The 27109-nt window shown below is 38.9% G+C and overlaps 1 protein-coding gene across 3 annotated transcripts in view; it reads right to left on the minus strand.

Moving 5' to 3' along the window:
* Positions 1-27109, minus strand: part of LOC128685119 (polyamine-transporting ATPase 13A2) — a 212362-nt gene that overhangs the window by 59335 nt on the left and 125918 nt on the right. For all 3 annotated transcript variants that reach the window (XM_070102010.1, XM_070102005.1, XM_070102019.1), the window contains 4 exons: positions 26168-26337; positions 25096-25277; positions 7495-7744; positions 1766-1989 (listed from right to left, as the gene is read on the minus strand). In XM_070102010.1, the coding sequence (XP_069958111.1) occupies positions 1766-1989; positions 7495-7744; positions 25096-25277; positions 26168-26337 (826 nt within the window). The remainder of the gene's footprint in view (positions 1-1765; positions 1990-7494; positions 7745-25095; positions 25278-26167; positions 26338-27109) is intronic.

A 27109-nucleotide genomic window follows, 5' to 3' on the forward strand; every position in this document is an offset into this window, starting at 1 on the left:
TTATGGAGAAACATCACCCAGAGAAGGATGTTGCAAGCCATATCGGCAACTTGTACAGTGACAGAATCTTGGCCCATTTTAGGGAAGTTTTAAAGAGATGCCAGAAACAGAGCTCTCTGGACAGTTTTTTTTGCGAGACAGGACTCCAGTGACTCTCAAGGTGGTCCTAGTGGCATTAAGAAACAGAGAAGAGAAGTAACCCCAGAAAAGCAATTGGTACCCAAGGTGTTGATGGAAGGGGATTCCCCTTCCAAACAGTAATTCATCCAATCAGTCTCCTTCTCCAGTCTTCCATACACAAAGAAGAATCGCCAATAAAGGTAAGTGTTATTCTGTTAATGTTTAATTCATCATGTGCCACTGTATTGTTTATGTACTACATCTATATTTCATGTAAAAAAATTTTTTGTTATAATACTTCTGAGTGTCAGGAACGGATTAATTGAATTTACATTATTTCTTATGGGGAAAACTGATTCATAAATCGTCCATTTCGATAATAGTCCCACTTCCAGGAACGGATTACGGACGATTATTGAGGGACCACTGTAACTGCTTTCAAAAAGAGCCATCTACTACTGTCTCTCAACTCCCAGTTGTCGATTTGTGAGAAAACACTGAAGATGACGTCTCTCGTTTCAGTTTCATCCACTTGCTTACTGCTGTTATTGTTCCTTCTCATGACATGCCGTCATTCTCGTGTATTTTCGTTTTCTCTTAGTATGGTGTGTTTCACTTTCCCCTCACACACAAGATTCTTGCTACATCCTCTGCTTCTCTGCTAACTCTTGATTCTCCTGCTGCGTCATCTTTACTGTACTGTTTACGTTTATTGTATAATGAAATTTATGACTACAGAAGAATATAGGTATACTTCAGATGTAGATTCCCAGTGATTCCTTATATTATGCTTATAAGGAATCACTTTACAAATTAAAATGTTTTCATTAATACTAAAAAAAAATAAGTCTTCAGAGGACAGTTAACAGTTACATATTCAACACTTGCTGATGTATCAGAGCTGCATCAAATATAGTAGAGTATGTCTAAGTGTTTTTTATATCTTGTGCCATGACTGCTTATAATTAATACCTTAAATCACTGGCAACACGTTGATATTATATATCAATAGTCCTTAAAGAACATACCTTGTTGCCAAGAAATTAAACATCTTCCCCTTCCTTGGATTGAACCCGTGTACTTCCCACACCAGTAAAGCATGTAATGTATTACCTGTATGGGTTTATACCTTCTCTATGATTGTAATAATGATAATATTATCTTCGTTTCTACACATACATGTACAAGGTATACAGGCCTAGCTGACATCATTGACATACTACTATACAGGAAGCCACTTGTTATGCAGAGCATTTTGGGCATATTAGGTCAGTTTTGTCCCAGGATGCAACCCGCACCAGTCGACTAACACCCAGGTGCCCATTTTACTGATGGATGAACATAGACAACAGGTGTAAAGAAACACACCCAATGTTTCTACCCTTGCCGGGAGTAGAACCCGGACCCTAGCTGTGTGAAACGAAAGCTTTAGTCACCAGGCCACAAAATTAAACACTGACTGTCTCCTACCATGGTAGGATGAACTTCCCCTCCCCGCCCAAAAAAACAAAAATCACCATGATTCGTTTAATGGCTGTCTTGGCAGAAATGTGAAGACATAATGAATCAAATAACAAAGAATATACCTAAATAGCATTACATTATCTAGTTATAGAAAGGGGTGTTCATGCTGACATTTACTAACCATGGCTGGGCACGCACATATGCCAGCATGGCCCAGTATACAAGTGCCTGAAGACCCAAGAAGGAAAACATGGAGGCTGAAGGTAGGAAGCTGAGAACACGTTGGGTAGGTGGAGTTGGTGTGAGGTATGGTGGTGCGCCTGTGTTGCCCATCACCAAGGCTGGTATGGTGATCAACAGAAGGTCTTGAATCAAGTACTGCACATCTGATGGCTCCATGTTGATCTATGGTGCAACAAGGAGAAACATTATTATCACACTAGCCAATGAAAGTCCTCATGCTTGATGTTTATACATAAAATCAAGGTTCAACCAATAATAGTAGTCCCCAGTTCATGAATGAAATTTGTCCTAGATAGATCACACATCTAGAGAATTTTGGTAATGAATTTTAAGGTTTTTTTTTTCTTCACAGAGCGGCAGATCAATGGAATGAATTAAAATTGCAACCACCAGAAACTTAAAAATATATACAGGTACCATCCGACTTACGACTGAGCTTGGTTCCAACCAACCAGTCGTAAGTCAAAATGGACATAAGTTGAACCTTACTACTGAATATCAACATCACATTTTTGTAATGACTTTATTTTATTGTTTTATTTTGGTATTTCATTTTTTACTTTACTTTTTATGCTGTTAGTACTGTATTTTATACAGTAAGGTTGAGGATAAACACTGTGTACAGCACAAACAGTTGTTTAATTCCCAGAAATTTGGCATACAAAACACAGTCGTAAGTCGAGTGGTCGTATGTCGAGCAGGTCGTAAGTCGGATGGTAGGTGTATATGATGAACAAAGTATGGAAGATGGAACACCACGAGCACAGGTTGTACATGATGGTGCTGATACACTGGAGAAAACACTTGTCTACAGCTCAGGACATTCAGTGAAGAAAACGTTTCGTCACGAGTGACAACACCATGAAGTCACTCATGGCAAAAGATTTCCTTTAATAAATATCCTGTAACTACAAAATATAGGTAATTAATTTTTTTCTATAATTTCCCACTATACAATACTATTTACAGAAGCAGATATTTCCCGGGGGACAATATACACAGCTCTAAAAAATATACGAACAAAAAATTACCAATTAAATATAGTATATACACCACACAAACAAAATCTACAAGATTGGATGTGGCTCTGCAGGTTGTGGGCAGTAATAATGTAAGCACCATGACTGTATGTCAAGGCTGGGTGGTACAAATGAATGAATTTTTGGTTGTTAGATGAGTGGGGGTAGACACCTTGCATGAAGGGACAGAGGGAATATAGTCTACATTAATACCTTCAGTCACAATGACTTGGACTTAACAGGGCAGGGTATTATTATTATTATTATTATTATTATTATTATTATTATTATATTCACTGAGAAGCACTAAGCCTGCAATGATTTTCTGGCACCTAGGAAATGGAAGGCAGTCAAATGTGATTTAAGAAAGGAGAGAATAGTTCAAGTCTTTGGATCAAGAGCGTGTTGTCCATCAAGATAAACACTTTGAAGGGCCATGCCAGGGTAGCCACATCTGTGCAAGAGTAGTCATGTCTACAGTCTAACCAATAGCTGCTTTTAGGTGCTTGTTGTGTATGACGACCTGGAAGACCTACATATATATTCCCTTGTTGTGTATGATGACCTACAAGACCTGCATACTCCATATTCCCTTGTTATGTATGATGACCTGCAAGACCTGTAGACTCCATATTCCCTTATTGTGTATGATGACCTGCAAGACCTGTAAACTCCACATTCCCTTATTGTGTATGATGACCTGCAAGACCTGTAGACTCCATATTCCCTTATTGTGCATGATGACCTGCAAGACATGTAGATTCTATATTCCCTTGTTGTGTATGATGACCTGCAAGACCTGTAGACTTCATAGTCCCTTGTTATGCATGATGACCTGCAAGACCTGTAGGCTCCATATTCCTTTGTCAGACAAGGTATGCTGAAGTTATTTCACGGAAAAAATACATTTTAAAAATAAAATTGACAAATTTGTATCTATGCAATCCCAAAGCAACAATCCTGACCATCTTCTAGGTAGGCTACAGCAGTGCTAAAAGTCGAAACAGATCAGAAAAGGCTTTCTCTAGTCATCTCATACAAACCAAGTATGGGACTAGTCTATATAATATTAACTAGCAGGCACTTGTACATGTCAGCAGTTGCACGATTATTTTCCTACTTACAATACACTAGCAATGAAAATTTTACGCCGACTGGATGAGGGTTTCTTAAGTTATAAATGATAACTGGAGGAAGAAAAAGAAATAAAGGAAAGAACAAAAACACATATTTATGTTAACAAGAGTTAAGAGGAAGCATGATAACTACATGATAACTTTTCCCTTCCTCTTCGAAGGGTCATAATGCAGACAATAAAATCTGAGCAACTTTTTTGTTACTGCAGTTATAATTAATGCACTGATGATGATAAAATTTATTTCCAGATATAAACTGCTGTTTTTCAGAGTATATTTGCCATAAAAGTTAAAAGTCAAAAGCTATATTTGATTTATAAAGAATATATAAAGACCTTATAGGTAGTAGGTTGGTAGACAGCAACCGCCCAGGGAGGTACTACCGTCCTGCCAAGTGAGTGTAAAATGAAAGCCTGTAATTGTTTTACATGATGGTAGGATTGCTGGTGTCCTTTTTTCTGTTTCATAAACATGCAAGATTTCAGGTACATCTTGCTACTTCTACTTACACTTAGGTCACACTACACATACATGTACAAGCATATACACCTACCATCCGACTTATGACCGAGAAACCGGTCGTAAGTCGAAATGGTCGTAAGTCGAACTTTACTACTGAATATCAACAAAACATTTTTGTAATGACTTTATTTTATTGTTTTATTTTGGTATTTCATGTTTTACTTTACTTTTTATGTTGTTAGTACTGTATTTTATACTGTAAGGTTTAGGATAAACAGTGTGTACAAACACAAATAGTTGTTTATTTCCCAGAAATTTGGCATAAAAAACACGGTCGTAAGTCGAGTGGTCGTAAGTCGAGTGGTCGTAAGTCGAGCAGGTCGTAAGTCGGATGGTAGGTGTATATATACATACCCCTCTGGGTTTTCTTCTATTTTATTTCTAGTTCTTGTTCTTGTCTATTTCCTGTTATCTCCATGGGGAAGTGGAAAAGAATTCTTCCTCCGTAAGCCATGCGTGTCGTAAGAGGCAACTAAAATGCCAGGAGCAAGGGGCTAGTAACCCCTTCTCCTGTGTATATTACTAAATTTTAAAGGTGAAACTTTCGTTTTTCCTTTTGGGCCACCCCACCTCAGTGGGATACGGCTGGTACGTTGAAAGAAGAAGATATAAAGAACTTTTTTTTTTTTTTTTCAACAAGTCGGCCGTCTCCCACCGAGGAAGGGTGACCCAAAGAGAAAGAAAATCCCCAAAAAGAAAATACTTTCATCATCATTCAACATTTTCACCTCACTCACACCTAATCACTGTTTTTGCAGAGGTGCCCAGAATACAACAGTTTAGAAATATACAGGTCTCCCTCAACATTCGCGAGGGTTAGGGGATCAAGAGCCTCGCGAATGTTGAAAAAACATGAATGTTTGGTGCCCCAATGTATTGTAGGGAAATATATTACAATACTGCTTCCTTAACTTGTTAAACCATGAATAATCATAAAATACATGAAAATGTCGTAAATTGTACTAAATATATACATGTTATGCTTTAATAACGTATGTTATTTAATAACATGTATGTTAATAACATGTATGTTATTAAATACCACAGACTCCACCACTGCCTCCACCACTGCGAGTCCCTACTACCCTCCCTCCGACCCCCGCAAATGGCAGCCAGCCCTTCCACCACTCAGTGTGGCGAGTGTTTTGTTTGTTCATTATTTGCTATTAAACTACAGAATAAATAATGTAAACCCATTCATGACTGCATATTGGAATGGCTATTAGGAAAGGTATTAGATGGTGACATCATGTGTTTACTCTTGAACACAGCAAAGAATCAAACATTTCTGCTATTGCTAATAATAACAATAGTAATAATAATAATAATAATAATAATAATAATAATAATAATAATATTAATAATAATAATAATAATAAATACGATATAATTGAAGAAGGAAATTGTACAAAAATACGAGGGACTGGTTGACACATCGTCAGTGTGACTTTGTTTATGCTGGAGTGAACATTAGTCTCCCTGCTCTTCCAAACATTTCACAATAATTCAGCGGTTGAGGCAGTGGTATTTAATAACATATATGTTATAAATAATAATAGTACATGTTATTATTAATAACATGTATTATTATTAACATGTATGTATTTAATAACACGTATATGTTATAAATAATAATAGTACATATTATTAATAACATGTATGTTATTAAATACCATTGCCTCATTCACTGTCTCTACCACTCCAGTCACACTCAATCTACAAGCATCAAACACAATGAATTATTGTGAAATGTTTGGAAGAGCCGGGAGACTAATGTTCACTCCAGCATAAACAAAGCCACACTGACAATGTGTCAACCACTCCCTCGTATTTTTGTACAATTTCCTTCTTCAGTTATATCATATTTATTATTATTATTATTATTATTATTATTACTATTGTTATTATTAGCTGTAGCAGAAATGTTTAATTCTTTGCAGTGTTCAAGAGTAAACACATGATGTCACTGTCTAATACCTGTCTGAATAGCCATTCCAATATGCAGTCATGAATGGGTTTACATTATTTATACTGTAGTTTAATAGCAAATAATGAACAAACAAAACACTCACCACACTGAGTGGTGGGAGGACTGGCTGCCAGTTGCGGGGGTCGGAGGGAGGGTAGTAGGGACTCGCAGGTGGCGGGAAACTTAAATATGATTTGGCGGCTGGGAATTTGGTGGCTGGGAATTTGGTGGCTGGGAATTTGGCGGTTGGGAATTCGCGAATGTGTGAAGCCCGTGAAAGTTGAAAACGTGAATGTTGAGGGAGACCTGTATATGTATAAAAATACACAATATATCTCTCCAAACTGCCAATAAACTAATAATGTTTCTGATTATCGCAAGCTATGGAGGAAGTTGTAACTTCCAGCAAACACTGCATGAATGTTATTTATCTTGATATCTCTCAAGAAAAACTCTTTACAAGCTTTAATGGAGAATCCTTGCTAGAATAACATATTTCTATTGGCACTGGAATAACTTTTGTAAAAAACATCTAGGTAGTTTCACAATGCTATAACTACGTGTTCATATTTTTGAAAAGATTTATTACTACAGTATGAGGGGAGGGGCCTCTCAATCCCTGATTTGATCTTCCCTCATCAGTCAATGGTAAAATGACTCCTATTTCCTAAATCAAAAAGATATTCCACTCTAGTCAGTATTTCAGCCATATATGGAAGGCACTTTATTTGTCAAATATACATATATAGGATTTCCTTTTGACTGTAGTATCTCTTTCATGCTAAGACTCCCTGGTTATGCGAGCTCTATTCCTGACATTTTTTTCCTGGGCTGAAATGCTGACATTTGTTATTTTGAATCTGTACTATGTTCTTATTAGTCCTGAGACAATACAAAGGTCAACTAGCCCTGCCCTTGCTCACACACTGATCTAATCTGTGACTGAATCTACATATTGACCTTTTTTCTCACCTGGATTGCACTCTGAGCTCATAAGCGGCTGTCTGAGAAAAAGACTTACCGAGAAGTGAAAGAGGACACAGATTAGGGCACCAAAATAGGACACAACATTGTATTTGAATGCAGAAAAAATGGAGACGAGTGTTGCTCGGCCTTCACGTATAACTGTGAGGACACATGCAATGTTCTCCTTCTTCGAGGTGAAGGGTGCCGCCACAGATGCTTCAGCTGATGACAAGGAGATTCCTGCATTGGCCACCTTTAGTGCCCCACAGTCATTGCAGCCATCACCACACATGGCAACATGATGTCTGAGGGTTGAAAATTAGTATGGCATTCAGTATCATCACTTATCTCTATTTACCCGTCGTTTATTTTTAGTGGCCCATGGATTAGCAGAAAGCCAAAAATAAAATTTAGTATTGGGTAATTTACTGTAGGGAAAAGTACCCCGAGTTAAGCACAGTAAGATTCTGTACTGTTTGAGAATTGTACAGTATGTGTTAAAGTAAAAGAGCAGTTTCCATTAAAGGGGTCAAACATGAATGGGGACCTGTCACCAGTGGCCCACTTGTTCATAATTTACATTAATGACCTTGATGAAGGAATTACAAGCGACATGAGCAAATTTGCTGATGATACAAAAATAGGCCGACTGATTGATTCTGAAGAGGATACCAATGAACTCCAGGAGGTTTTGGACAAATTAATGTCTTGGTCTGAAATGTGGTAGATAATGTTCAATGTGGACAAGTGTCAAGTCCTAGTCCTTGGGAATGAAAATAACCCTCGAAGTTATAAACTAGGTGATGGTGATGTATAGCTTGATCACACAGAATGTGAAAAAGACTTTGGAGTTATGGTAAGGAGAAATCTGAAGCCAAGACTAACAGTGCCTAAGTGTGTGCAATAAGGCTTACAGATTACGTGGATTTATATCAAGAAGTATAAGTAACAGGAGTCCAAAAATTATTCTGCAGCTCTATACATCATTAGTAAGGCTTCACTTAGATTATGCTGCTCAGTTTTGGTCTCCTTACTATGTAATGGATATAAATTCATTGGAGAACACACAGAAGGAAATCTCCTATATGAGGACAGACTTGAGAGACGTAGAATGAGAGGAGACATCATCGAAGTGTGTAAGTGGATGTTGGGCATAAACAAGGGGGATATTAATAAAATAATGAGGATACCGAATCAGGTAAGAACCAGAAATAACGGATTTAAGTTTGATAAATTTAGATTTAGAAAGGACATAAGTAAGTACTGGTTTTCAGAGTTGTGGATGCGTGGAACAGTCTTCCGAGTAGGGTAATAGAGACTAGGACCCTGGGTAGGTTTAAGAAGAGAATGGACAACTATATGAGTGGGAGGGGCTGGGTGTGATTGGTGTTTGGGGTACGGGAGTAAATTCTTGGGTAATGTGTACTTAAGTTCTTAAATACATGGGTGTTTTTTTTTATAAGGACCTGCCTTGTGTGGGCTAGTAGGCCTGCTGCACCGTTCCTCCATTCGTATGTTCTTATGCAATGATAAGATCATCTTGAGTTACAGATGTGTGCATGTGTGTGGTTCCACACATGACTAGTTAAGACTTCTCTATCTAATCATCTTATATATAATTCTCTTCTATCCAGTTCTCTTATACTTAATTCTCTTACATTTAATTCTTTTATACCTAAGTATTTGTCCAAAATTAAACAAATATTTTTACACTGCTGATCTCTCTATCTCTGGTTATGTTGTTTTATAATTGGCTGATACTAATCCTCATACTGTGTATCATTTATTACACATGTACAAGTATGTAAATACCAACAGATTGTGGGAATAACGCGCGCACACACACACACGCAGAATCATTTATTGATAAATGAGACACGTGAGCAACATACGGGTATCTTTACTCTGGAAACGTTTTGCCAGCCAGTGGCTTCTTCAGTCTAATGCAGAAAAAAGTGGAAGATAAAGAAGAGTTTGAGGTAATCAGTCCCTCAGCCTGGAGGCGATGTGTTCAAACAATCATTTATTAAAGGAGACGTGTTGCCAATGGTGACTTTATCAATTAAGCCACTTGGTGCCGAAACATCTCCTTTGATTCCCACAGTATATCTCAATTACTACATTTTTTCTAAAATATTAAATATACTTTGAATAAAACTGTTAATGGTAAAACTTGCTCAAAATTCTGTTAGTAATATGGGCAACATAAAAATATGGTTAATATTCACTTTACCTGCTCATAATATGCAAATCATTATGTAAACTCTATAACATAAAGTGGGTTGTTCAACGAACACATAAATATTTTGCATATAAAAAGAAAACTTTCTTGCTCAAACCCCCCCCAAAAAAAAAAACTCGATCTAATATAATTTAACATAATGTAATATAACCTAGCCTGTATTGTGAGTTAAATGGTAGTTTAGGTCAGGTTTGGTGTGGGTGAGCTATATTGCTTACCTTGTTTACTTAATCTCAGATTATAATTGCTTTCATTGCACAGAATTTACATTCTGAAATAACAATCAAACACTCAGCTAATATAAATAGTGAATGCCACAAACCTTAAAAAAATTAACTATTTGCACATAAAACTATATGTGTATTGCAAAATCCACTTTTTTTTATTTTTATTAACACATTGGCCGATTCCCGCCAAGGCAGGGTGGCCCAAAAAAAAAAACTTTCACCATCATTCACTCCATCACTCTCTTGCCAGAAGGGTGCTTTACACTACAGTTTTTAAACTGCAACATTAACACCTCTCCTTCAGAGTGCAGGCACTGTACTTCCCATCTCCAGGACTCAAGTCCGGCCTGCCGGTTTTCCTGAATCCCTTCATAAATGTTACTTTGCTCACACTCCAACAGCATGTCAAGTATTAAAAAACATTTGTCTCCATTCACTCCTATCAAACACGCTCATGCATGCCCGCTGGAAGTCCAAGCCCCTCGCACACGAAACCTCCTTTACCCCCTCCCTCCAACCTTTCTTAGGCCGACCCCTACCCCGCCTTCCTTCCACTACAGACTGATACACTCTTGAAATCATTCTGTTTCGCTCCACTCTCTCTACATGTCAGGTGTATGCTAACTTTTTCTCCCTTACTACTCTCTTTACATCATCATTCCACCAATTGCTCCTCTTCCCTCCCGCACCCACTTTCCTGTAACCACAAACTTCTGCTGAACACTCTAACACCTCATTTTTAAACCTACCCCATACCTCTTCGACCCCATTGCCTATGCTCTCGTTAGCCCATCTATCCTCCAATAGCTGTTTATATCTTACCCTAACTGCCTCCTCTTTTAGTTTATAAACCTTCACCTTTCTCTTACCTGATGCTTCAATTCTCCTTGTATCCCATCTACCTTTTACTCTCAGTGTAGCTACAACTAAAAAGTGATCTGATATATCTGTGGCACCTCTATAAACATGTACATCCTGAAGTCTACTCAACAGTCGTTTATCTACCAATACATAATCCAACAAACTACTGTCATTTTGCCCTACATCATATCTTGTATACTTATTTATCCTCTTTTTGTTAAAATATGTATTACCTATCACTAAACCCCTTTCTATACAAAGTTCAATCAAAGGGCTCCCATTATCATTTACACCTGGTACCCCAAACTTACCTACCACACCCTCTCTAAAAGTTTCTCCTACTTTAGCATTCAGATCCCCTACCACAATTACTCTCTCACTTGGTTCAAAGGTTCCTATACATTCACTTAACATCTCCAAAAATCTCTCTCTCTCCTCTACATTCCTCTCTTCTCCAGGTGCATACACGCTTATTATGACCCACTTTTCGCATCCAGCCTTTACTTTAATCCACATAATCCTTGAATTTACATATTCACATTCTCTTTTCTCCTTCCATAACTGATCCTTCAACATTATTGCTACCCCTTCCTTAGCTCTAACTCTCTCAAATACTCCAGATCTAATCCCATTTATTTCTCCCCACCAAAACTCCCCTACCCCCTTCAGCTTTGTTTCACTTAGGGCCAGGACATCCAACTTCTTTGCATTCATAACATCAGCAATCATCTGTTTCTTATCATCCGCACTACATCCACGCACATTCAAGCATCCCAGTTTTATAAAGTTTTTCTTCTTCTCTTTTTTAGTAAATGTTTACAGGAGAAGGGGTTACTAGCCCATTGCTCGCGGCATTTTAGTCGCCTCATATGACAGGCATGGCTTACGGAGGAAAGATTCTTTTCCACTTCCCCATGGACAACAGAAGAAATAAAGAAGAACAAGAGCTATTTAGAAAAAGGAGAAAAAACCTAGATGTATGTATATATGCATGTGTGTGTCTGTGAAGTGTGACCAAACTGTAAGTAGGAGTAGCAAGATATCCCTGTTATCTAGCGTGTTTTTTTTTTATTAACACACTGGCCGATTCCCACAAAGGCAGGGTGGCCCGAAAAAGAAAAACTTTCACCATCATTTACTTCATCACTGTCTTGCCGGAAGGGTGCTTTACACTACAGTTTTTAAACTGCAACATTAACACCCCTCCTTCAGAGTGCAGGCACTGTACTTCCCATCTCCAGGACTCAAGTCCGGCCTGCCGGTTTCCCTGAACCCCTTCATAAATGTTACTTTGCTCACACTCCAACAGCACGTCAAGTATTAAAAACCATTTGTCTCCATTCACTCCTATCAAACATGCTCACGCATGCCTGCTGGAAGTCCAAGCCCCTCGCACACAAAACCTCCTTTACCCCCTCCCTCCAACCTTTCCTAGGCCAACCCCTACCCCGCCTTCCTTCCACTACAGACTGATACACTCTTGAAGTCGCTCTGTTTCGCTCCATTCTCTCTACATGTCCGAACCACCTCAACAACCTTTCCTCTGCCCTCTGGACAACAGTTTTGGTAATCCCACACCTCCTCCTAACTTCCAAACCAATAGCTGTTTATATCTTACCCTAACTGCCTCCTCTTTTAGTTTATAAACCTTCACCTCTCTCTTCCCTGATGCTTCTATTCTCCTTGTATCCCATCTACCTTTTACTCTCAGTGTAGCTACAACTAGAAAGTGATCTGATATATCTGTGGCCCCTCTATAAACATGTACATCCTGAAGTCTACTCAACAGTCTTTTATCTACCAATACATAATCCAACAAACTACTGTCATTTCGCCCCACATCATATCTTGTATACTTATTTATCCTCTTTTTCTTAAAATATGTATTACCTATAACTAAACCCCTTTCTATACAAAGTTCAATCAAAGGGCTCCCATTATCATTTACACCTGGCACCCCAAACTTACCTACCACACCCTCTCTAAAAGTTTCTCCTACTTTAGCATTCAGATCCCCTACCACAATTACTCTCTCACTTGGTCCAAAGGCTCCTATACATTCACTTAACATCTCCCAAAATCCTTCTCTCTCCTCTACATTCCTCTCTTCTCTAGGTGCATGCACGCTTATTATGACCCACTTTTCGCATCCAACTTTTACTTTAATCCACATAATTCTTGAATTTACACATTCATATTCTCTCTTCTCCTTCCATAACTGATCCTTCAACATTACTGCTACCCCTTCCTTTGCTCTAACTCTTTCAGATACTCCAGATTTAATCCCATTTATTTCCCCCCACCGAAACTCCCCTACCCCCTTCAGCTTTGTTTCGCTTAGGACCAGGACATCCAACTTCTTTTCATTCATAACATCAGCAATCATCTGTTTCTTGTCATCCGCACTACATCCACGCACATTCAAGCATCCCAGTTTTATAAAGTTTTTCTTCTCTTTTTTAGTAAATGTTTACAGGAGAAGGGGTTACTAGCCCATTGCTCCCGGCATTTTAGTCGCCTCATACGACACGCATGGCTTACGGAGGAAAGATTCTTTTCCACTTCCCCATGGACAACAGAAGAAATAAAGAAGAACAAGAGCTATTTAGAAAAAGGAGAAAAACCTAGATGTATGTATATATATATATGTATGTGCATGTCTATGAAGTGTGACCAAAGTGTAAGTAGGAGTAGCAAGATATCCCTGTTATCTAGTGTGTTTATGAGACAGAAAAGGACACCAGCAATCCTACCATCATGTAAAACAGTTACAGGTTTCTGTTTCACAGTCATCTGGCAGGATGGTAGTACTTCCCTGGGTGGTTGCTGTCTACCAACCTACTACCTACCTACTCACTTGTTAATATTCAATGTAATCTATAAATTATCATCTAACACCACTAGGCAACTAAAGTAAATATAGACCAAAAAAATTCTTACCTATGCTTTCACCTTCATTTGTATTTCTTTGCAAATAAAAATTAGGCTTGATCATATTTTATTTTTTACACTTACTAAACACACACACACACGAGCGGGGTCCCACAGGGGTCAGTTCTAGGACCAGTGCTATTTTTGATATATGCGAACGACATGATGGAAGGAATAGACTCTGAAGTGTCCCTATTCGCAGATGATGTGCAGCTGATGAGAATAATTAAATCGGATGAGGATGAGGCAGGACTGCAAAGAGACCTGGACAGGCTGGACATGTGGTCCAGAAACTGGCTTCTCGAATTCAACCCTTCCAAATGCAAAGTCATGAAGATTGGGGAGGGGCAAAGAAGACCGCAGACAGAGTATAGGCTAGGTGGACAAAGACTACAGACCTCACTCAGGGAGAAAGACCTTGGGGCGACCATAACACCGAGCACGTCACCGGAGGCACACATCAACCAAATAACTGCTGCAGCATACGGGCGCCTGGCAAACCTGAGAATAGCGTTCCGATACCTTAATAAGGAATCGTTCATGACACTATACACTGTGTATGTTAGGCCCATACTGGAGTATGCAGCACCAGTCTGGAACCCACACCTGGTCAAGCACGTCAAGAAGTTAGAGAAAGTACAAAGGTTAGCAACAAGGCTAGTCCCAGAGCTCAGGGGAATGTCGAACGAGGAAAGGATGAGGGAAATCGGACTGATGCCACTGGAGGACAGAAGGGTCAGGGGAGACATGATAACGACATACAAGATACTGCGATGAATAGACAAGGTGGACAGAGATAGGATGTTCCAGAGAGGGGACACAGAAACAAGGGGTCACAACTGGAAGCTGAAGACTCAGACGAGTCACAGGGACGTTAGGAAGTATTTCTTCAATCATAGAGTCGTCAGGAAGTGGAATAGCCTAGCAAGTGAAGTAGTGGAGGCAGGAACCATACATAGTTTTAAGAAGAGGTATGACAAACCTCAGGAAGCAGAGAGGTAGAGGACCTAGTAGCGATCAGTGAAGAGGTGGGGCCAGGAGCTGAGTCTCGACCCCTGCAACCACAATTAGGTGAGTACACAGACACACACACACACACACACACACACACACACACACACACACACACACACACATATACACACACATATACACACACATATACACACACACACACACACACACATACACACACACACACACACACACACACAATTAGGTGAGTACACAGACACACACACACACACACACACACACACACACACACACACACACACACACACATACACACACACAGATACATACACACACACACACACACACACACACACACACACACACCAGGAGCTCGGACTCGACCCCCGCAACCTCAACTAGGTGAGTACACACACACACACACACACACACTACTATGCATTTCGAAATATCATAATTAACATACAAAATTGTTACAGTATAACATCACAGTAACTACTACAAGAAGGCCCCATTTTACAGCGCTTCGCTTTATGGCGCCTTGCTTTACAGCATTTCGTTAATGCAGCAGTTTTCAAAAAAAAAAACATTCTTCGTTTATTCAGACTTCCTACAATAAATATATTCACTATAAAATAAGGATGAAAATATTTTAAGGTAAGTATTGTATGTACTTTATATGCAGTTTTTGGGCCTAGCTCTATTGCACACTTAATATATGATAGCATAAACATTTTTTTTTTTTTTTCAACAATTCGGCCGTCTCCCACCGAGGCAGGGTGACCCAAAAAAGAAAGAAAATCCCCAAAAAGAAAATACTTTCATCATCATTCAACACTTTCACCACACTCGCACATTATCACTGTTTTTGCAGAGGTGCTCAGAATACAACAGTCTAGAAGCATACACATATAAAGATACACAACATATCCCTCCAAACTGCCAATATCCCAAACCCCTCTAAAGTGCAGGCATTGTACTTCCCATTTCCAGGACTCAAGTCCGACTATATGAAAATAACCGGTTTCCCTGAATCCCTTCACTAAATATTACCCTGCTCACACTCCAACAGATCGTCAGGTCCCAAGTACCATTCGTCTCCATTCACTCCTATCTAACACGCTCAAGCACGCTTGCTGGAAGTCCAAGCCCCTTGCCCACAAAACCTCCTTTACCCCCTCTCTCCAACCCTTTTGAGGACGACCCCTACCCCGCCTTCCTTCCCCTATAGATTTATATGCTTTCCATGTCATTCTACTTTGATCCATTCTCTCTAAATGACCAAACCACCTCAACAACCCCTCTTCTGCCCTCTGACTAATACTTTTATTAACTCCACACCTTTTCCTAATTTCCACACTCCGAATTTTTTGCATAATATTTACACCACACATTGCCCTTAAACAGGACATCTCCACTGCCTCCAACCGTCTCCTCGCTGCTGCATTTACCACCCAAGCTTCACACCCATATAAGAGTGTTGGTACTACTATACTTTCATACATTCCCTTCTTTGCCTCCATAGATAACGTTTTTTGACTCCACATATACCTCAACGCACCACTCACCTTTTTTCCCTCATCAATTCTATGATTAACCTCATCCTTCATAAATCCATCTGCCGACATGTCAACTCCCAAATATCTGAAAACATTCACTTATTCCATACTCCTCCTCCCCAATTTGATATCCAATTTTTCTTTATCTAAATCATTTGACACCCTCATCACCTTACTCTTTTCTATGTTCACTTTCAACTTTCTACCTTTACACACATTCCCAAACTCATCCACTAACCTTTGCAATTTTTCTTTAGAATCTCCCATAAGCACAGTATCATCAGCAAAAAGTAACTGTGTCAATTCCCATTTTGAATTTGATTCCCCAAAATTTAATCCCACCCCTCTCCCGAACACCCTAGCATTTACTTCCTTTACAACCCCATCTATAAATATATTAAACAACCATGGTGACATTACACATCCCTGTCTAAGACCTACTTTTACCGGGAAGTAGTCTCCCTCTCTTCTACACACCCTAACCTGAGCCTCACTATCCTCATAAAAACTCTTTACATCATTTAATAACTTACCACCTATTCCATATACTTGCAACATCTGCCACATTGCTCCTCTATCCACTCTATCATATGCCTTTTCTAAATCCATAAATGCAATAAAAACTTCCCTACCTTTATCTAAATACTGTTCACATATATGCTTCAATGTAAACACTTGATCTACACATCCCCTACCCACTCTGAAACCTCCTTGCTCATCCGCAATCCTACATTCTGTCTTACCTCTAATTCTTTCAATTATAACCCTACCGTACACTTTTCCTGGTATACTCAGTAAGCTTATTCCTCTATAATTTTTACAGTCTCTTTTGTCCCCTTTCCCTTTATATAAAGGGACTATACATGCTCTCCGCCAATCCCTAGGTACCTTCCCCTCTTTCATACATTTATTAAACAAAAGTACCAACCACTCCAACACTATATAACTAACCCCCTGCTTTTAACATTTCTGTCATGATCCCATCAGTTCCAGCTTTACCCCCTTTCATTTTACGTAATGCCTCATGTACCTCCCCCACACTTACATTCTGCTCTTCTTCACTCCTAAAAGATGGTATACCTCCCTGACCAGTGCATGAAATTACTGCCTCTGTTTCTTCCTTAACATTTAAAAGTTCCTCAAAAATATTCTCGCCATCTACCTAATACCTCCATCTCCCCATCTACTAACTCCCCTACTCTGTTTTTAACTGACAAATGAATACTTTCCCTAGGCTTTCTTAACTTGTTTAACTCACTCCAAAATTTTTTCTTATTTTCATTAAAATTTCTTGACAGTGCCTCTCCTACTCTATCATCTGCTCTCCTTTTGCACTCTCTCACCACTCTCTTTACCTTTCTTTTACTCTCCATATACTCTGCTCTTCTTATAACACTTCTGCTTTGTAAAAACCTCTCATAAGCTACCTTTTTCTCTTTTATCACACCCTTTACTTCATCATTCCACCAATCACTCCTCTTTCCTCCTGCCCCCACCCTCCTATAACCACAAACTTCTGCCCCACATTCTAATACTGCATTTTTAAAACTATTCCAACCCTGTTCAACCCCCCCACTACTCATCTTTGCACTAGCCCACCTTTCTGCCAATAGTCGCTTATATCTCACTTACACTTTGGTCACACTTCACAGACACGTACATGCATATATATGTACATACATCTAGGTTTTTCTCCTTTTTCTAAATAGCTCTTGTTCCTCTTTATTTCTTCTATTGTCCATGGGGAAGTGGAAAAGAATCTTTCCTCCGTAAGCCATGCGTGTCGTATGAGGCGACTAAAATGCCGGGAGCAATGGGCTAGTAACCCCTTCTCCTGTAGACATTTACTAAAAAAGAGAAGAAGAAAAACTTTATAAAACTGGGATGCTTAAATGTGCGTGGATGTAGTGCGGATGACAAGAAACAGATGATTGCTGATGTTATGAATGAAAAGAAGTTGGATGTCCTGGCCCTAAGCGAAACAAAGCTGAAGGGGGTAGGGGAGTTTCGGTGGTGGGAAATAAATGGGATTAAATCTGGAGTATCTGAGAGAGTTAGAGCAAAGGAAGGGGTAGCAGTAATGTTGAATGATCAGTTATGGAAGGAGAAAAGAGAATATGAATGTGTAAATTCAAGAATTATGTGGATTAAAGTAAAGGTTGGATGCGAGAAGTGGGTCATAATAAGCGTGTATGCACCTGGAGAAGAGAGGAATGCAGAGGAGAGAGAGAGATTTTGGGAGATGTTAAGTGAATGTATAGGAGCCTTTGAACCAAGTGAGAGAGTAATTGTGGTAAGGGACCTGAATGCTAAAGTAGGAGAAACTTTTAGAGAGGGTGTGGTAGGTAAGTTTGGGGTACCAGGTGTAAATGATAATGGGAGCCCTTTGATTGAACTTTGTATAGAAAGGGGTTTAGTTATAGGTAATACATATTTTAAGAAAAAGAGGATAAATAAGTATACAAGATATCATGTAGGGCGAAATGACAGTAGTTTGTTGGATTATGTATTAGTAGATAAAAGACTGTTGAGTTGACTTCAGGATGTACATGTTTATAGAGGGGCCACAGATATATCAGATCACTTTCTAGTTGTAGCTACACTGAGAGTAAAAGGTAGATGGGATACAAGGAGAATAGAAGTATCAGGGAAGAGAGAGGTGAAGGTTTATAAACTAAAAGAGGAGGCAGTTAGGGTAAGATATAAACAGCTATTGGAGGATAGATGGGCTAATGAGAGCATAGGCAATGGGGTCGAGGACGTATGGGGTAGGTTTAAAAATGTAGTGTTAGAGTGTTCAGTAGAAGTTTGTGGTTACAGGAAAGTGGGTGCGGGAGGGAAGAGGAGCGATTGGTGGAATGATGATGTGAAGAGAGTAGTAAGGGAGAAAAAGTTAGCTTATGAGAAGTTTTTACAAAGTAGAAGTGATGCAAGGAGGGAAGAGTATATGGAGAAAAAGAGAGAGGTTAAGAGAGTGGTGAAGCAGTGTAAAAAGAGAGCAAATGAGAGAGTGGGTGAGATGTTATCAACAAATTTTGTTGAAAATAAGAAAAAGTTTTGGAGTGAGATTAACAAGTTAAGAAAGCCTAGAGGACAAATGGATTTGTCAGTTAAAAATAGGAGAGGAGAGTTATTAAATGGAGAGTTAGAGATATTGGGAAGATGGAGGGAATATTTTGAGGAATTGTTAAATGTTGATGAAGATAGGGAAGCTGTGATTTCGTGTATAGGGCAAGGAGGAACAACATCTTGTAGGAGTGAGGAAGAGCCAGTTGTGAGTGTGGGGGAAGTTCGTGAGGCAGTAGGTAAAATGAAAGGGGGTAAGGCAGCCGGGATTGATGGGATAAAGATAGAAATCTTAAAAGCAGGTGGGGATGTAGTTTTGGAGTGGTTGGTGCAATTATTTAATAAATATATGGAAGAGGGTAAGGTACCTAGGGATTGGCAGAGAGCATGCATAGTTCCTTTGTATAAAGGCAAAGGGGATAAAAGAGAGTGCAAAAATTATAGGGGGATAAGTCTGTTGAGTATACCTGGCAAAGTGTATGGTAGAATTATTATTGAAAGAATTAAGAGTAAGACGGAGAATAGGATAGATGAACAAGGAGGCTTTAGGAAAGGTAGGGGGTGTGTGGACCAGGTGTTTACAGTGAAACATATAAGTGAACAGTATTTAGATAAGGCTAAAGAGGTCTTTGTGGCATTTATGGATTTGGAAAAGGCGTATGACAGGGTGGATAGGGGGGCAATGTGGCAGATGTTGCAGGTGTATGGTGTAGGAGGTAGGTTACTGAAAGCAGTGAAGAGTTTTTACGAGGATAGTGAGGCTCAAGTTAGAGTATGTAGGAAAGAGGGAAATTATTTCCCAGTAAAAGTAGGCCTTAGACAAGGATGTGTGATGTCACCGTGGTTGTTTAATATATTTATAGATGGGGTTGTAAGAGAAGTAAATGCGAGGGTCTTGGCAAGAGGCGTGGAGTTAGAAGATAAAGAATCACACATAAAGTGGGAGTTGTCACAGTTGCTCTTTGCTGATGACACTATGCTCTTGGGAGATTCTGAAGAGAAGTTGCAGAGATTGGTGGATGAATTTGGTAGGGTGTGCAAAAGAAGAAAATTGAAAGTGAATACAGGAAAGAGTAAGGTTATGAGGATAACAAAAAGATTAGGTGATGAAAGATTGGATATCAGATTGGAGGGAGAGAGTATGGAGGAGGTGAATGTATTCAGATATCTGGGAGTGGACGTGTCAGCGGATGGGTCTATGAAAGATGAGGTGAATCATAGAATTGATGAGGGGAAAAGGGTGAGTGGTGCACTTAGGAGTCTGTGGAGACAAAGAACTTTGTCCTTGGAGGCAAAGAGAGGAATGTATGAGAGCATAGTTTTACCAACGCTCTTATATGGGTGTGAAGCATGGGTGATGAATGTTGCAGCGAGGAGAAGGCTGGAGGCAGTGGAGATGTCATGTCTGAGAGCAATGTGTGGTGTGAATATAATGCAGAGAATTCGTAGTTTGGAAGTTAGGAGGAGGTGCGGGATTACCAAAACTGTTGTCCAGAGGGCTGAGGAAGGGTTGTTGAGGTGGTTCGGACATGTGGAGAGAATGGAGCGAAACAGAATAACTTCAAGAGTGTATCAGTCTGTAGTGGAAGGAAGGCGGGGTAGGGGTCGGCCTAGGAAAGGTTGGAGGGAGGGGGTAAAGGAGGTTTTGTGTGCGAGGGGCTTGGACTTCCAGCAGGCATGCGTGAGCGTGTTTGATAGGAGTGAATGGAGACAAATGGTTTTTAATACTTGACGTGCTGTTGGAGTGTGAGCAAAGTAACATTTATGAAGGGGTTCAGGGAAACCGGCAGGCCGGACTTGAGTCCTGGAGATGGGAAGTACAGTGCCTGCACTCTGAAGGAGGGGTGTTAATGTTGCAGTTTAAAAACTGAAGTGTAAAGCACCCTTCTGGCAAGACAGTGATGGAGTGAATGATGGTGAAAGTTTTTCTTTTTCGGGCCACCCTGCCTTGGTGGGAATCGGCCAGTGTGATAAAAAAAAAAAAAAAAAAAAATTTCACCCGAACTTCCTCCTCCCTTAGTTTATACACTTTCACCTCCCTCTTACTTGTTGTTGCCACCTTCCTCTTTTCCCATCTACCTCTTACTCTAACTGTAGCTACAACTAAATAATGATCCGATATATCAGTTACCCCTCTATAAACATGTACATCCTGGAGCCTACCCATCAACCTTTTATCCACCAATACATAATCTAATAAACTACTTTCATTACGTGCTACATCATACCTTGTATATTTATTTATCCTCTTTTTCATAAAATATGTATTACTTATTACCAAATTATGTTAACATGAAAGTGAAAAAAAGACAATGTGTCACTTTATGGAGAATTTCGCTTTACAGCAGTAGCCCGGAATCTCACTGCTGTATAAGCGGGGCCTTCCTGTATATTTGTCTTACTGTCTGGTAACTGTAGGTTAATTTAAGGCTGCCAGAAATGGTCTGCATAACAAGGGGCTTTCTATAAAGTGTTTGAAACATGTCAATTACTCCAATGTCAACTGTATACTGTACTCCACTTTATTACTATAAAATTGTTTAATTTGTTTTATGTAATTGACCTAATGCAAGAAAGAGCCTAAAGAACTACTGTTTTTATACTGTCGAATTTTCATGCTAAGAACTATCACCTCAGCTTATTTCAAAGCCCAATTCTGTCTAAGATATATTACAACTCCCCAAGATAGCAACCACAAGAGTCGGCTAACACCCAGGTGCTTACTTACTGCTCAGTGAGTATAACAATGTAGTGCATCTATCTGTACTTAACAGATGAACGATCAAGCCTCCATCACTCCTAGAGTGACGGAGGCTCGATCACAAAAATATAATATTACTGCTAGGTGAAGAGAGGCAACAGATGTAAGGAAATATGGTCAGCATCCCTACCTGAGGAACTGCATTAACCCCTTCAGGGTCTAAGGCCCAAATCTGAAGTGGTGCCCCAGTGTCCAAGAATTTAAAAAAAAAAAATTTGTTATTTTTTCTTGTGAAATGGTAGAGAATCTTTTTGTGAAGGTAATAAAACAAAAAGTATGAAATTTGATGGAAAATTGACGAAATTATGCTCTCGCGAATTTTGATGTGTCAGCGATATTTACGAATTGGCGATTTTGCCGACTTTGACTCCCATTTTAGGCCAATTACATTATTCCAGTCAACCAAATTCTTAGCTATTTCACTAGTATTACTTCTATTCTATCGATTGAGCACAAGAAATCGCCAAGTCAACTGTTTCAACTACAAATTAAAGTGATGGGAAATTGTTAATTTGGCCAATTTTACACAAAGTTCAAAATATTCCAATTTCAAAATAGGGTCCAGAATAAACAATGTAGGTATTCCTGGCACTAAACTAACATTTCCTCTGTTCATTAGTTACGTTTTGAGGCTTTACAAATAAATTCCATTTTGATTTTTTATTCACATAAGGAATTTTTATTCACACCAAAAAATAGAAGATTTACTGTTATGCAATACTGTAATAATTGTATAAATATCATCACCATATTTGTGAATGCATATTAGACCCACCAGCTGGCGTGTATTAGACATGTGAGGTCGTTTGTTTACTCTTGAATATCGGCAAAAATTTAACATTTCTGCTACTTTGAGCTCAGTTTCTAGCCATTTCCAGTGCTAAAACCAATCAAAATCATCTTTATTTCTGTAATATGTCTTCCATTCTATCGCAAATACAACTATAAAAACATACGTAAAAACACTGCAAAGTCGCTGTTTTAATCGAAAAATCATGATTTCAGTTTTTCTCTCTCATTATACACAGTGTGCTGCAGGATCTGTTTTATGTGGTGCACACATACCACATAGATGTATTCTCTCATATCTAGGCCCAAATGTACCACTCACAGTTTATCAGAGTGAGCTGAGCTCATGACGTAGATCTACGGTTTGGACCCTGAACGTAAAGCCGTAGATCTACGGTACGGACCCTCAAAGGGTTAAAAGGGTATCACCCGAGTGTTTTGGTTGAGCTGAAAGTGATATCACTGAGCTTAGTATGATCAGCAATATTCTAATGCCAAAACCACTCCAATAGGAAAACTACAAATGAGATGATCTCTGGTTATCATGACAACTGACCAATGTTTGATCTAGACTAGTGATTCCCAAAGTGGGTAGTACTACCCCCATAGAGGCAGTACTGTCCACTTGGGGGGTGGTAGGGTGGCATTAGAACCAAGGAAGCATTTATTTTTCAAAATCTGTATGACAAAATCTGAGTCATGAACACTTAAGTAACACAAATACTTTATAAAGAATAAAATTAAAATAGAGATATACACGAAAGCATAGTTTTGTTTTATTTTGTGGTCTGAAGTCGGAGTTAAAAGTATGAAGGTTTGTCTGGATGCGCCACACGCCAGCCAGATCAGACATTAGATGCCTTGGGTACTGGCAATGATTGGATTTTCATGTCTTCAAAGACCAAGGCTCTAGATTTTAAGCATTTGTTGTTGCACACAGAAGTTACATGGCTATCAAAGGAAAACCTCCTGAGAAGTTTCTGTTCACTTTTTAAAGCAGTTGTTGACTTCTTCCATGACTCCAATTTTGTTCTATGTGATGAACTAAGAAACATCAAGCATGACACTGCTTATTTGTCAGATGCATTCACAAAGTTCAACGAAGTTAATTTGCAACTGCAAAGAAATGAGGTTAATCTTATCAAAGTCAAATCAGCCCTTTCCACTCTTCTGTCTAGGTTACAGTTATTCAAACGTAACATAGCCCATCATGAGCTCTTCCAGTTTCCCAGGCTCTCTGAACTGGAGAAGAAGAGCATACCAGACGATGACCTTTAAGTGTACACATGAATGAGCTGCATAGAGACATGTTTACAGATGTCTGACAGATTTCAGTTTTTTTTTTTCTGCTTAAAATACCAGACTAGGTGATCAATCCATTCCTAGATATCAGCAAAGAGGAAACAGGAATGATGGAGGAAGAACCAATTTCACTCCAAAATGACACTGAGCTGAGACCAAAGTTTAAAAAATCATATTAAGAATTTTGGTTACAAAAAAAAAAAAAAAAAAAAAAAAAAAAAAATGACCGCTCTCTGCACTGTGGAACAAAGTCAAGATGTACTTTATTGCCTTCCCAACACCATGTTTAGTAGAGCGAGGCTTTAGTACAGTCACCAAGCTTCTCTCCAAACAAAGACACAAGACTGAAAATTAGTGAATGTGAGGATCTAAGACTTTTTAGTGCCTTCAAGCCTGATGTTGAGAAGCTGATGTTCCTGCACCAAGCACATCCATCTCATATAGTTACAGATGAGATGTAAATTTACCCTTTCATATTGTAAAAAAATTGGTTTGTGTTAATTTTTATTTGTAAAATAAATACGCTTGTTTAAATGTAAAATTAGTTCTTGTTTTGAATTTGTAGTAAACCGAATACCAGGAAAGATGTGTTCATATGTGGGGGTGGGGGGGAGGCACATTGGATGTGGCCCGGAAGCCAAGGTGGTGGCAGCCTGAAAAAGTTTGAGAACCACTGATCTAGACTGATATATACATACTAATGCTGAAGATTTCCACAAAAGACACTCAAGTTAATGGCTCCCCCCCCCCCCCCAATTTTTTTTTTAACCCAGGACTCCAACCTACTGCTGGAATGTGTGATAAACCTTCAACATTGATTTTTTTTATAGTCTCTGAATTTTAAATATGCTGATGCTGGGGCAGCACTGCCCAGCTTAAGAAGCACAAATATAAAAGGATAACACATTATGAAAAGTAAAACAATGAAAGAAGAATTTGATACCCAAGATCCTGAAGTGCCTCCACGACAGTGATCTTCTGCTCAGGTTTCATCCTGGCGAAGACTCGACCCTTGTGAAGCAGCCGCTGGAAGAGATCCTTGTCTTGACTATTTGCGATCAAGTCAAATGACTCTCCCTCTGTAGCCAGCACATAGTTATCATTTCTCAGAGAGATCATTTTTCTCTAAAACAAACAATAAAAAGTTGGTATATGTTTATAAAAACAACACATGTATAATGCAACAGATTTTTCAAGACGAAGAAAATGCATTTTTCAAATTATTGCTATTACAGTCATGAGAAAGCGCTAAGCCAGTAAGGATCATGCAGCTGCAGAATTATCTTTTACTGTGCCTTTTTGCTGTCTGAAGAGTTTTTTATCCAGAGACACAGAAGAAGTAACCCAGGATAACCCAATAAAGACACTATTTTCATGCAACCTAGTGGTTTTCTTTGTGCTTAACATTATTTTACTACATGTAAATTACACTGTATACTATGCAAAGAAATAAATTTTTGAATATGAATTTGAATTTACCCTGTATGTTGACCACTACAGTCAACTAAAGTTTGGTTAATATCTTTATTATGCACTCCATACCCATCCTTTGGGTGGTAGTCAAAAGATTACAAGGGTACATAATGGGTCCAGGGACTGGGTCGCAAAGTTTTAATAGCTGAACAAGTTACGATGGTAATGAACTATTTACATACATGTTTATATCTGGTCACAGTCATAATGAATTTTGCAGAAATTTGTGGTAATGCTTTATTTACAGTGAGCAAAGTCAGGGTATTTTTCCAGAATGGTTTGTAATATACCACTGTGAATAAAATACTTTGGCATGTCTTGAACATTTCTGAGTGAGTTGTCTCTGAATTCATTAATTTTATCACATTCCAGTACATAATGACGCAAGGTGTGACAGTAGTCCATCAGGCAAAGTTTACATTTTGTTTGGTCTACATCTACATCAAAGATACTTGTAACCCAGCTGGAGCCTGAACTGATAATGAATAGCAGTTAAAAAAAAAATTAAAAGTTTGAAAAAAACTAAATGTTCTTAGTCTCACCTGGTTATATAGTCCACCATTATAATCAGCATCATAAAAGATGACCTTGAGGTGCTGAGCAGCCTTAGTCGAGGTAGCTTCCATGGTTGCCTTAACAACTATGACCTGATGGCTGATAGGTACCATCTCGCTCTGACGAGCCACACTCAGTGCCGTCAACAAGTTGTCTCCTGATGAAGACCTTCATAATGATAATTTATGCTATGAAAGACGTGTTCGGCTGTTTGAACATTTCACTATACAGTATATATTCAGAGTTCGATGATCTTTTTGCAGTTTATATTCTTTAGGGTGCCTGTCTTCCACTATGATTAATTTCTTCTACAAGTAAAAGATCAAGAGATTAATAATTAATCCAATCTCAGTCCCATATAATGTCACATAATATTTTTCCTGGAAGAAACATTTTCCTAGATTAGAAACCCTGCAGGATTGCCAGTGACCTACCACTCGAGTACAAGAACACTAATACAGCACTACCTGTGTTCTGCTAGCCAATAAAATTTCCACAAATATTTTATGATAACATTGTGATACCGGTTCTATTTACTAGTATAAAATTATTTATTAGATGCTAATAATAGAGCAGTAAACCCTCGGTATGAGGGGCCTGTATGCAAAGAATTTTGGATATATGGAACAGACTAAAATTTTTGGATGGACAAGCCTCTGGGAGTCTGTTGTACGGAGGCGTCTGGTGTGATCATTGACACTGCAGACCAAGTTTGCTGCATCACACATTTATCCATACGGGAGTTGTCCAGTAGCACCTTTGATGCATCGAACTTGGTCCACTGTATCACAGGCTTGTCTTGTACAAGTTATGTCCAGAACACCTCTGTTTTCACCGTGTATTATTGTCTCAACACCTCCTCACAGCCTATTGTCATTTGATCTCTAATTTTTCCCCCAAAATTTTTGTTCCTTTATTGTTATAATATT

This window comes from Cherax quadricarinatus, chromosome 5 (genome assembly GCF_038502225.1).
Source record: "Cherax quadricarinatus isolate ZL_2023a chromosome 5, ASM3850222v1, whole genome shotgun sequence".
Taxonomy (NCBI): Eukaryota; Metazoa; Arthropoda; class Malacostraca; order Decapoda; family Parastacidae; genus Cherax; species Cherax quadricarinatus.